Source organism: Sphaerodactylus townsendi, linkage group LG04 (genome assembly GCF_021028975.2).
Source record: "Sphaerodactylus townsendi isolate TG3544 linkage group LG04, MPM_Stown_v2.3, whole genome shotgun sequence".
NCBI classification, from domain to species: domain Eukaryota; kingdom Metazoa; phylum Chordata; class Lepidosauria; order Squamata; family Sphaerodactylidae; genus Sphaerodactylus; species Sphaerodactylus townsendi.
In genome coordinates, this window is record NC_059428.1 from 138,633,150 (window position 1) to 138,644,871 (window position 11,722).

An 11,722-nucleotide genomic window follows, 5' to 3' on the forward strand; every position below is an offset into this window, starting at 1 on the left:
CTGCTTCTTCTTTTGTTCCCTTTTTGCTTCACTGGCAGGATGCTATTTGCTTCCAAGTAGTCCATGATGTTATCTGCTATTATGCCAGTGAGCAGTTTGAGCATCGTGGGTAAACATGTTGTTGGCCTGTAGTTTCCAGGTATTTTTCCTTTGGCTGGAGCTTTCTGAATCAAGTATGTCTTCCCAGTTGTTAGCCATTGATCAATTTCACCATTTTGCATGGCTTCATTGAACTGCTTGGCCATTGTCGGATGCAAACTAGTTAGGCATTTGAGCCAGAAGCCATGCAATTGATCATGTCCTGGTGCCGTCCAGTTTTTCACTTTTTTGCTTCAGTTTGTTAGCATATCAGTTGCTATTTCCAGCTCTTGCATTTGTTTTTGGCCAACATCTTTCTCAAAATCTTTTATCCACTGCGCCTTCCTGTTGTAATCTTTCTCGTTTTCCCAGAGATCTTTCCAAAATCGAAGTGTTGCATTTTTTTTCTGTTTTTTTGCTTTCAACATTGATTTTTGTGTTGAGGCTTTGGTAGAAATGCCTTTGGTTTGAACGAAATTGCTGATTTTGTCTGTACTGGATGTTTCTTGCTTCATATCTTTCCATTTTTCTTGCTGTGGCTGTTATTTGTTGTTTGGTGATCTCCAGTGATTCTTCAATTGTTCTAGTGTCTAGCCAGTACCTTCTAATTAATTCTTTCATGATCTTGCCATTCTTTAACCTTTGTTCTTTCATATTTTTCAGGTTACTGGCATCTGATCTTAGTTTTCAGATCTTCTGTTCCAGTTTAATTTTCCACTTTGGTTTTGATGGTTGATTTATCTTGGGTTTAGGTATTTCAATGCCCATTTCTGTTGTGACCACTACTGCCGTACTGTACATAAGCTGATTAGTTTCTTTGATGGATGTTGTTTCAATTGTCATCAGTGCCATGTTTACATCCCTCGTTATGGTTGCCAGGTCTTTTTTGGGCACCATTTTCAATGCTGGCAGCCGTTGTCTTTCCTCATTTGATTGTCCATAGTGGATGATCTTTTCCCTTAGTTCTTTTTGTCTTTCTGTCAGTCTATCAATTTTTTCTGTCATGGGGACTTTCTCTGGAGATTGTACTATTGTACTTTCTCTGGAGATTGTACTATTGTACTTTCTCTGGAGATTGTACTATTATTTTCTCCCCTGTGCTGGCGTTTTCATCTTGCAGTTCTATTATGATCTCTCCTGTTGTTTCTGGATTATGTACCGTTTTTTCATCTGATATTACAGTTGCTTTTTTTTCACAATTTTTCTGGACATCTTCCAGTTCTATCTTTGTAAAGACTTTATTCCATGTGATGAATCGCCTTTGATCTGCCAGTCTTTGCTCAGTGATATTCGAATCTGGGTAGCGTTGTTTCCACAGTTTGTACACCTGCTTCAAGTATCCTCTTTTTTCTGGCTCTGAGTTGTAATAACAAGCCATGATGGCACAATTTTCTTGCGCACTATACTTCTTTCTTTTGGATGGTTGGTCCACTTGTAGCCCCCTTGTCGACGCATGCCCAGGGACCCCAGCATGCGACGCGGCCCTTGTGCGACGCGGCCCCTGTGCGATGACCGATGCGGTATGGAATAATGTTTCGTTTGTATCACCATATTGTATGGGTTGGTGGACACTCTTAGTCTGGTTTCTCAGTTGAGACCTGTCTGGCATGGGAGACCCTTCTGGTAGAATATAATACCTCCAGCATAGCGATGATGATGATGATGATGATGATGATGATGATGATGATGATGATGATGATGATGATGATGATGATGATGATGATGATGATGATGATGATGATGATGATGATGATGATGATGATGATGATGATGATGATGATGATGATGATGATGATGAAGGCTGAGCAAAGAAAGCCCTGGTAGCTAACCCTGCCTACTTTCCCTTTCAGATGAGCCCCCCTCTGCCAAGGGCACCAGGCCCTCCCGAGCCAAGTGGGGCGGTGCCCAGGAGCACACTCTGCAGGAGTCATGGAATTCTCTCCTGAAGTTCAACCATTCCCACCGCGGCCGGATCTCCAGCATGGACTTCCAAGGCGATATCTTGGATGAATTTCTGCATCATCAGAAGATCAGCCAGCAAGGAGGTCATCTGCTCAAAGCGAAGGATCCCGGGGCCATCCTTGCGCCACGACAAGGGGAAAAGTGCCTGGAATTGGATGATGGGAATGAGTTCAAAATCCCGGTCTTGCCTTACGGGCAGCATTTGAGACTCAACATCCAGTCGACCTGGGGAGACCGGCATTACGTGGGCCTTAACGGGATTGAACTGTTTAGCTCTGAAGGAGACCCCATACAGATTACCAAGATCAGAGCCGACCCGCCCGATATCAACATCTTACCTGCTTACGGCAAAGACCCTCGGGTGGTGGCCAATTTGCTGGATGGGGTGAACAGAACTCAAGACGATATGCATCTGTGGCTGGCCCCCTTCACCCCTGGCAAGTCCCACTACATCTCTTTGGACTTTGCAAAGCCTTGTGCGGTCGCCATGATTCGCATCTGGAACTACAACAAATCTCGCATTCACTCCTTCCGGGGCGTCAAGGACATTGCCATGCTTCTGGACGAGCAGTGTATCTTCAAAGGCGAAATTGCCAAGGCTTCTGGGGCCCTCTCTGGAGGTGTGTAGGGTTCCCTCCCTCCCTCCCTCCTCCCTTCCTTTCTTTTTTGGTTTGCCATCGTTGCCCTTGCAGAGCAGGAGGGAGAGGCAACTGCTCTGTCCTCCCCCACCGCCTGCTGCCTTTCCTTTGCTACAGGGCAGTCCTAAGGAAAGGGAGGGCCATTTGCCACTGGACCTGGTTTGGCCAGATCTGGACTTGAGAATAGAAAAGATCCTCCTTGGAAAGGAATTCTTTTGAATTCTTTGTGTGCTGCAGTGCCCAAATAGGTTTCCTGCCCCTCAGCCCCATCTTGGCAGCAGACGGCTGCCTGCCCTGACTGGTCCTTCAGGCAGTTCTGTAGAGGACCCTGCTCTGCCCCCATCAGGACTCCTCTCATATCTCCCTGTGGTCCCAGCCTTGTGCCCAGAAGTGCCTGAGATGTTCTGCCCTTCCAGCCAGGCTATTTCCTCTGCCTGGAGTGACCTCACTCTGCATTCTTTTCCCACAGACCCGGTTAGGCCTTGCTGGCCGCTTTCCTGTGTCTTCCACCACTGGCTCCTTGCCTGTCTCTGCCATGGTGGTCTGCATGTTCCCTGCTGTACTGTTTGTGTTCAATAGATGTTAGAAAGGGGAGGCATGGAACTCTTAGTCTCCTGCGGTGGCTGTATGAGTCCCCTCCCCACAGAGCTTTGCCTGCGGAATAAGGGGGGGGGGTTGGCGTTGTTGACTTGACCACTATAGAGTTGACCATTTCAGCTCCGGAACAGTTTGGAGACACCATTTTGTTCACAACTGATGACGATATTTTGGAGGCCATGTTCTGTTATGACGAGACCTACGACGAGGAAGTCAGGAGCGTGAGCAGCCTGCGGTACGAGGAAGAGCTGAAGAGGCCGAGAACTGCCGACGGGGAGGGGGACGAACGGCCCTTCACTCAAGCTGGCTCAAGGGCCAGAGATCAACAGGTAGGGTGTTACCAGCAGCCACCATTGGCTCTTGAGCTCGGAGAGGATAATAAGAGGGGGAGCCCTTTCTTTTGTGGAACTGGGAGCTGTCGGAACGGGGTTTGCAAGCTGTGCGGGGGGTGGGGTGTCACTGTGCTCTATGAGGTGGCAGGGGATGGGCACGCTAATCTGGCCCTCCCCCACAGGGCACCCGCCTCCCTTCCTCATGTCGTTTTTGGACCAGGTGGCCCAGGATGCTCCCTCTGGCCTTGAGGAGGAGGGGCATATTCAAGACTCAGGACATCCTGAACAAAGCCAGGGTCCCAGATGTGTGCAGTGCTCAGGGAACAGGCCTTCCCAGTGTTCCCTTAAAGCTAATGCTGGCCTTTTTGCAGAGCCAAGAGCAAAGCATTGTGCCCGATTCCATCCCAGAGATGGTGACCAAGGAACCGGGTGTCTACACCGGAAAGTGTAAGCCTCCCTCCCTCCCCTGCATGTTGCTGTTTCCGGCAAAGCTCTCCAATGCTGTGCCCAACGCTCCAAATCCAGATCATCCACTCAGATTGGTGGGCAGCTGATTCAGAACATGGAAAAGGAAGTGTTTCTTCACGCACTGTAGACTCTGACGCCTCTGAAGATGGATGCTGCAGACAGGGCTTTCTGGCTCTTCTACAGTTCTGTCTTGCCACTGCTGGAGCATGGCTGTTCTTGGGCCTAGGTCTGGCCCAGCAGGGCACTTCAGTACCCTACCCAGATGCTATGTTATCCAGTCAGTCCACACCTACACATTGCCCTGGGAGATGGATCCCTTTACAAAGGGGAGTGACCTCCCCCCTCCCCCCAATTCTCCTTGGAGTGAAAGCACAGATCTTGGAGTTCTCCACTGCTAGCTGATCATTTTCGATGTCTGCTTGTATTTAGGCCTTCTACTGAACTTCGCAGCTTCTTGGGGAGACTCGCATTACCTCGGACTAACGGGGTTTGAAGTGGTCGGAAAGGGTGGACAAGCTGTGCCGTTGACTTTGGATCAGATCTCAGCCTCTCCTCAGGACCTGAATGACCTCGCAGAGTACACGGAGGATTCCAGGACCTTAGACAAGTGAGCCTTGTGGGGTAGTCCAAGAAAGTGCTTGGTAGCCCAGGATCCAGCCCAGGATATTCCTGAGATGTACCCTGTTTGTGTTTTTTTGGTCTTGGGCAGGTGGTAGAATAGAAAAGCAGGATGGAAACGCCCCAATTCATGAATAAGGCTGATCCTCTCGCCGTGATTTGCCCTCCACACCCTTTGTTCACTGAATCTGTTTGGGGTGCTTCTGGGAGAAATGGTGGCTGACTCTCAAGCAGGCTGAATCAGAGCCTGCTCCCTCCTCCCAAACGCTGGGCCTTTGTGCCCCAGAAGGCTGGCTGCTCTGTGCATCCCTCCTCTGATTGTCAGACCTGTTACCTGGCCAGGGAGCTCAATAGGCCTTCTTCCCTTTGCCCTAGCAGCAGCCTCCTCATCCCCCTTCTGCCACCTGCTGATTGATACGAGTGCAGGTGAAACACTGCAGCACTGTGACCCCCACAGGCCTGGCAAGTTCATTTGGGGGGAGAGGGGGCTGCTGGCCAGAATCCAAAGCAGAGGTTTGGCAGATGTTGGGAACCCAGGCTGCCACTCTAGTTCCTGGGAGTTGGACACAATTGAAGGCTGAATTGCCAGATTGGGCCTTTCGTGGTTGGAGCCAGGCCGTAGCGTTGCATGTTTTTTCATGGCACCTCAGTCTGAAATGACACTCCTGTGTGATGCTTGCTCAGGAGGTTCTAGTGTGCCCCCTCCTTTCTCTGGCCTCCTCCTGGGTGCCAAAAGCTGCCTTGACAGGCTTCCTGTTTTCTTTTAGGCTAATAGACGGGACCAACATCACGATGGAAGATGACCACATGTGGCTTATTCCATTCAGTCCTGGAGAAGATCACAGACTTATCGTTCAGTTTGCCCAAGCTGAGGACATTGCAGGGCTCCGCATCTGGAACTATAATAAATCTCCAGAGGATACATACCGCGGGGTGAGCAAGAGGCCAGGCATGCGGAGGGTCTTCCAAGGGAGGACTCCAGCCAGGCTCCTCTCGTTCCTCACTCCAAGCTGTCTTCCTCAGGCCAAAGTGGTCCACGTGTCACTGGATGGCTGTTGCATCTCCCCTCCAGAAGGCTTCCTTATCCGCAAAGGGCCCGGCAACTGCCACTTTGACTTTGCCCAAGAGATCCTTTTTGTGGACTACCTGAAGGGCCACCCCATTGCTCCAGCATGTGAGAGGTAAGTCTGTCTTTCTCTATAGACACAGATGTGCAGGTGCTGTTGCTTCAGGACAGCATGGCTGCATGTTCCCTGTTTTGGCAGAATGGAAGGAAAGAAGACAGAACAAGCCAGCATGGACTACGAAGCACCCTTGATGCCTTGTGGCTGTATCCTTTTCTCGAGCGAGGCCCCACCTCCCTGTGTCCCCCGCTTTTCCTTTTGCCTTCCAGGGCAGCCCTCGGGGTTGAGCAAAGCCTCCCAGGAGTCCTCCGGATTCCACCCCAAGGTCCAGCAGGGGCCTCCTTTGAGGCTGAGGTCTTGCCCTGGGAATCCTCCCCCCCTTCCCCGGAATGCTTTGCAGGTCCTCTCGCAGGGTGGGAGTTGAGCCACCTGTCCCATCCCTCTGGACCTTTTTGGCCCCTGCTGTAGAAGAAGCACACGCAAAGTCACCCTCTCAGACAGCCCCTGCAGAATCGATACACCTCTTCTTTCCTTAAGCTCCTCCAGTCATCTTCCAGTTACAGCTTCTCACAAGCTGGGGTGATCCATATTATATTGGTTTGAATGGGCTGGAGCTGTACAACGAACATGGAGAGAGGATTACTCTCACTGAGAACAGTATCCTTTCCGGAATGAGGGAACTATGAAGGGCAGGGCCAGGAATAAAGGGTGGGCCACAGCCTGCTGCCCACCAAGTCCATAGGCCCTTTGCGGGTGCTGCCGTCCAATCAGGGGTGCTTGCTGGTGACTCTGGACTTTCTGCAGGCACAAACACTGTCCTCTTGCAGGTATTCTCCCTCCTGGGTGCAGAGGCTGCCTTCCTCCCATTCGGTACCTTCATAAACCAGCTATTTCCAAAACAATCCTATGTCACTGGTAAATCAAGAATTTTACACTTATATACAGTTCATTCATAAGTCCAAAAATCCAAAAGTTATATATAATTCATTCATAAATCCAAAAATTCATTCATAAAGTAAAAGCATAAATTGTCTTCATTCTCAGTTCATTCATTAACCAACTGCATGAATAGTCTTTTCATGTTCATTCATAATTGTTTAAAGGCATTCAAAAATCAATTGTAATTGTTCCAGGTGAGCAAATCAAATAATCACGTGTCTACGTGTTATGAGAATGGAGGGAGCCCGTGTCCTTGGCTTCAGCGCAACTGGGAGATCCCTCCGTGTAGTTCTCAAATGGAATATAGAGTCTCTTCTAAACGCCCATTACTTTGCACGACGTTTTCAAAATAAATGTTTCTTCCTCAGAGTTATCACAAGTGATGAATAAATAAATTTGGCCAAAAACGAAGGTGTTCTGTACTACAGAAATAGATTTATACAGCATGTTTACTTGAAAAAGTTTTGTGGACCATGAGTAGCTTATCATTTCTGTGTTACAGAACACTGGAGCAATTTGTAAATTAACAACTTGAGACAGGCAAAACAATATTGAGACAAGCAGCGTTAACTATATAAGATGTTTATTCAATGCTTATTGTGATACTTAGTGTAAGATTTATACAGCATGTTTACTTGAAAGGTTTTGTGGACTATATGAGTGGCTTGTTATTTCTGTATTACAGAACACCTTCATTTTTGGCCAAAAGTATTCATATCTTGTGATAACTCTGAGGTGTTACATCCATACATATTTCCTTAGAAACATTAACCCCATGTCCCATCCACCAAAGCAGACAGCTGCCTTGTTTTCTGTGTCCTCAAGCTGCATATCTACCAAAAGTCAATGAAAGATTCTTATAATGGGCATCGTTACAAGGGAGAGAAGACTGTATGAGTGAAGGCATTCACAGCTGGAATCAGTTGTGGGTTTTCCAGGCTGTGTAGCCTAGATGCCTCTGAGGCCTCTTGCAACTCTGATTCTTGCTTGGGGTCCTCTGAGCCTCCTCTTCTTAGCCTCTTAAGAACATAAGAACTAGCCTGCTGGATCAGACCAGAGTCCATCTAGTCCAGCATTCTGCTACTTGCAGTGGCCCACCAGGTGCCTTCGGGAGCTCACATGCAGGATGTGAAAGCAATGGCCTTCTGCAGCTGTTGCTCCCAAGCACCTGGACTGTTAAGGCATCTGCAATCTGAGATCAAGGAGGATCAAGATTGGTAGCCATAGATCGACTTCTCCTCCATAAATCTGTCCAAGCCCCTTTTAAAGCTATCCAGGTGAGTGGCCATCACCACCTCCTGTGGCAGCATATTCCAAACACATTGTGTGAAGAAGTGTTTCCTTTTATTAGTCCTAATTCTTCCCCACAGCATTTTCAATGAATGCCCCCTGGTTCTAGTATTGTGAGACTTCCTTCCGTGAAGAATGGTTTTTTTAAATGGAGGGCATCGTAGAATCCAGCCCTCTACAGTGAAGATCAGTGTGCTTTGGGGCCTGGGGCTGTTGTTCAGACACGACACTTGACATTTGGCATCAGACATTGCGGCTTTCCCAGACAGCGTTAATATTCTGGACGGTGTCTGCGGAGACATCCGGACCCCAGAAAAGCTCATCGATGGGGTGAACGATTCCAATGATGGGAGGCACATGTGGCTGGCACCAATTCTTCCTGGCCTGGTAAGTTTCCAGTGTGTTCTCTGCCTTTGCTTCTTGCCCATTGGTGCTGGGTGCCACCCCATGACTGAAAACACTTTTGGGCAGGCCCAGGACCAGCAACCCTCTTCTTCCATATCAAGCATCTCTCTGTACTTCTGAGTACATCAGGGCTTGGCAGCCACGATAACCAGAGAATCCCAGCTGCCCACTCTGGCTGCTGCAGAAAGAGACCCCAAGACCACTGGCGTAATGCCCATTGGGCAAGGTGGGCAGCTGCCCAGGGCATCAGCTTGTGGGGGGCATAAAAATGCTGGGTTCGTTTTTGGGTATTTTTAGTGGTTTTTCATTTGTGGCCTGCAGGGGGCGCCGTTTTTAGGCTAGCGGCACCAAAATTTCAGCGTATCATCAGGAGTCTGTCCTTATGATACCCGCCAAATTTGGTGAGGTTTCGTTCAGGGGGTCCAAAGTTATGGACTCCCAAAGGGGGTGCCCCTATCCCCCATTGTTTCCAATGGGAGCTAATAGGAGATGGGGGCTACAGTTTTGAGGGTCCATAACTTTGGCCCCCCTAAACCAAACTGCACCAAACCTGAGGGGTATCATTAGGGAAGTCTCCTTATGAGACCCTGAAAGTTTTGAGACTGTGCCTTCAGAAATGTGCCCCCCCCCCCCCAGCCTGCAACCCCCATTGACAGCAATGCAGAAAACTCAATGCAGAACAAAGATTCTTGGGCAAATTTTGGGATGTTCTTGCAGGGAGGGCATTCTTGGATGTATCAGCACCAAAATTTCAGGGTATCATCTGGAGTCTGTCATGATGCCCCATCCCCCAAGGTTTGGTGCGGTTTGGTTCAGGGGGTCCAAAGTTATGGACCCTCAAAAGGGTAGCCCCCATCTCCTTAGCAAAGAATGGGGGATGGGGCACCCGCTTTGAGGGTACATAACTTTGGACCCCCTAAACCAAACTGCACCAAACTTTGGGGGTACCATAAGGACAGTTTCCAGATGATGCCCTGCAATTTTGGTGCCGATACATCCAAAAATGCACCCCCTGCAGGCACCAATGTCCTGGTGCAAAAAAAATTTGGTCGTGGTGGAGTGGCCGCCCATGGGGGGGGGGGCATCCAACTCAGGTTTTGCCCAGGGCTACAGTTTGCCCAGGGCTGCCTCGTTACACCCCTGCCCAAGACAGAGTCTCTGTAAAGGCAAACGCCCCCCCCCCCCCCCCGCAGCCACATTCCTTTCTCCCTTACGGACATTTTGCCATCCATGGGAATTAATTTCAGAGATTAAACAGGATTCTATTAATTATGGCTACAGGTGAATCGGGTCTACGTCATCTTTGATCTGCCCGTTACAGTCTCCATGATCAAGCTGTGGAATTACGCAAAGACTCCGCACAGGGGTGTCAAGGAATTTGGAGTAAGTGCTTGGCCATGCCAGCAAGGGTTGGGGGCTGATGCTGTCCCTCGGGATTCTGTGCATCCAGGCTTATTCCTTGTACCTTGGGGGGGGGGAGAGGTCAGGGTTTCAGCCTGTCTTGTAGCAAAAGTGCAGACCCCTCTGGGGGCCTTTCTAGGGTGAACACTGGTGAGGCCTTCAGCCGCTCCTTCCTGTCCTCCTTTCTGTTAGCTCCTTGTAGATGACTTGCTCGTGTATAATGGTGTCCTGGGCATGGTAAGCCACCTGATCCACGGCATTCTCCCAACCTGTGAGCCAGTCGTCCCATATCACACCATCATCTTTACGGACCATGAGAAGATCTGTTGCCAGGAGAACAACACCATCCTCAGGTGTGTCTGCGGTTTGTCTGGAAAGATCTTGCTCTTCTTGTAATCCAAATGGGGGCGTGGAGAGGCCCAGGGAAACCGCTGGCAGCGCCCCTTCCAGACTTCTGCAGCCTTGCCGTCCCCACTCCTGCCACTTGCCCCCTGTGCATTCTAGCCTCTTGACAGGCTGAGCAGCGCTCGCCTCCACGTACTTGTGGAACCAAAGCGTTGTGTGGGTTTAGCCAGACATTTGCCTGTGGGTGGTCAGTGCTTGGCCACCAGAAAGGCCCAGCTGGAGGCCTCTCTCCCCCTTGCCGCCTTCTGCTTGGGAGGACAGAGGACAGCAGCAGAGGAGGACTTTTGTGCTGTTGGATGTGTGTGGGTGGGGTGGGGGGTATTACACTAAGTCCCTCTGGTGCCAGTGAACCCTTAGGGTTCAGAGTGTCGCCCTCAGCAGGATGGGGGTCTCTCAGCCCCCTGTCATTGCAGCTGCCCAAGGCCCTCCCTGTTCCAGGTGCCTGTTTGTCATTGGCCAAGGAGCTAGGTGTGCTGGGAAGGGGGCAGACAGGAGGGAAGCTACCAGTGGCCTTCTGGGTCATGGGTCAAAGGCAGGGCAGAGGAGGGGCACTGCTCAATGTGGGGAGGAGCGTGTGTGGGTTGGCCTTGCCTGGAAGAAGCCTGGTTGCTGCCTCCCTCCTGCCCCCCACTCCCCCATTTGCCTTGAAATGGCCCAGGAGATGGATGTCCCATCCCCATCCCCACCACCGCCCTGCCCCTTCAGAAGGCAGCCGGCAGCCTGAGCACCGTGCAGTGGGCACAGGATTCCCTGAGAAAGGGGGCCACAGACTCCAACCCCCCCCCCAAAAAATCCGGCTGCTTGGACAAGAGCTGGACTCCTGCCTTGCCTGCGGTGAAGGCCTCTCTGCACTTTTGCCTCCCCAGCAACCACATCGAAGATCAGGACGTGCGGCTGACGGATGACAACCGGGTGGTCGCCTACTCCAAGAAGAGGCTGGCTGCCGCTGACCCAGGTGGGTGCTGCTGGGAGCAGGGCGGGGGGGGGGGGGCGGCAGCTGGCTCAAGAACCCAGTGCTGTGGGGGGAGGGGCAGCCCACTGCTCCTCCACCATTTATTCCTCGGCTTGCTTCATGCCTGAGCCCCTTCCCTGGCCCAGATTCCTGGGCTGCAGAAGGTGGGGGGAGGGGTTCTTGCCTCAACAGGCCTCTTTCGCCCACTTGTTCCTCAGCTCTTCGTCCCAAGACCTGCCTGCAAGAGAAAGGAGTCCTGCGTCGGACACGGCAGTGATGGGGGGGGGGGGGCAGGAGGGGCTCAAACCACACCGGTCAGCTGCCCTCTCTCCCCTGGCTTGCTGGTGCACAAGCCTGGGACCCTGATGACCTCTGGACAGAGACCTTGCTAGCATTCCTGTCAGGTTATTGGAGGTGGGAACAGAAGCACTTTTTATCAGCTGAAGATCTATTAAATCTATTGACTGAAACAGACACTGGCTGCCTCTGGAAGTCCTGCCGGGGGGAGGGGGG

The 11,722-nt window shown here is 50.9% G+C and overlaps 1 protein-coding gene across 4 annotated transcripts in view; it reads left to right on the forward strand.

Annotated features, from left to right (window-relative positions):
* The window catches only part of LOC125431154 (katanin interacting protein), a 28,833-nt gene extending 17,150 nt beyond the window's left edge, over nucleotides 1-11,683 (forward strand). For 3 of the 4 annotated variants that reach the window (XM_048493850.1, XM_048493849.1, XM_048493847.1), the window contains 13 exons: nucleotides 1,929-2,660; nucleotides 3,396-3,604; nucleotides 3,979-4,054; nucleotides 4,505-4,682; nucleotides 5,461-5,626; nucleotides 5,717-5,874; nucleotides 5,959-6,023; nucleotides 6,364-6,474; nucleotides 8,294-8,433; nucleotides 9,733-9,834; nucleotides 10,045-10,205; nucleotides 11,124-11,212; nucleotides 11,428-11,683. In XM_048493850.1, coding sequence (XP_048349807.1) covers nucleotides 1,929-2,660; nucleotides 3,396-3,604; nucleotides 3,979-4,054; nucleotides 4,505-4,682; nucleotides 5,461-5,626; nucleotides 5,717-5,874; nucleotides 5,959-6,023; nucleotides 6,364-6,474; nucleotides 8,294-8,433; nucleotides 9,733-9,834; nucleotides 10,045-10,205; nucleotides 11,124-11,212; nucleotides 11,428-11,486 — 2,246 coding nt within the window. In that variant the 3' untranslated portion in view covers nucleotides 11,487-11,683. The remainder of the gene's footprint in view (nucleotides 1-1,928; nucleotides 2,661-3,395; nucleotides 3,605-3,978; nucleotides 4,055-4,504; nucleotides 4,683-5,460; nucleotides 5,627-5,716; nucleotides 5,875-5,958; nucleotides 6,024-6,363; nucleotides 6,475-8,293; nucleotides 8,434-9,732; nucleotides 9,835-10,044; nucleotides 10,206-11,123; nucleotides 11,213-11,427) is intronic. The other variant, XM_048493848.1, reaches the window with a different exon arrangement.
* The last annotated feature ends 39 nt before the right edge of the window (nucleotides 11,684-11,722 follow it).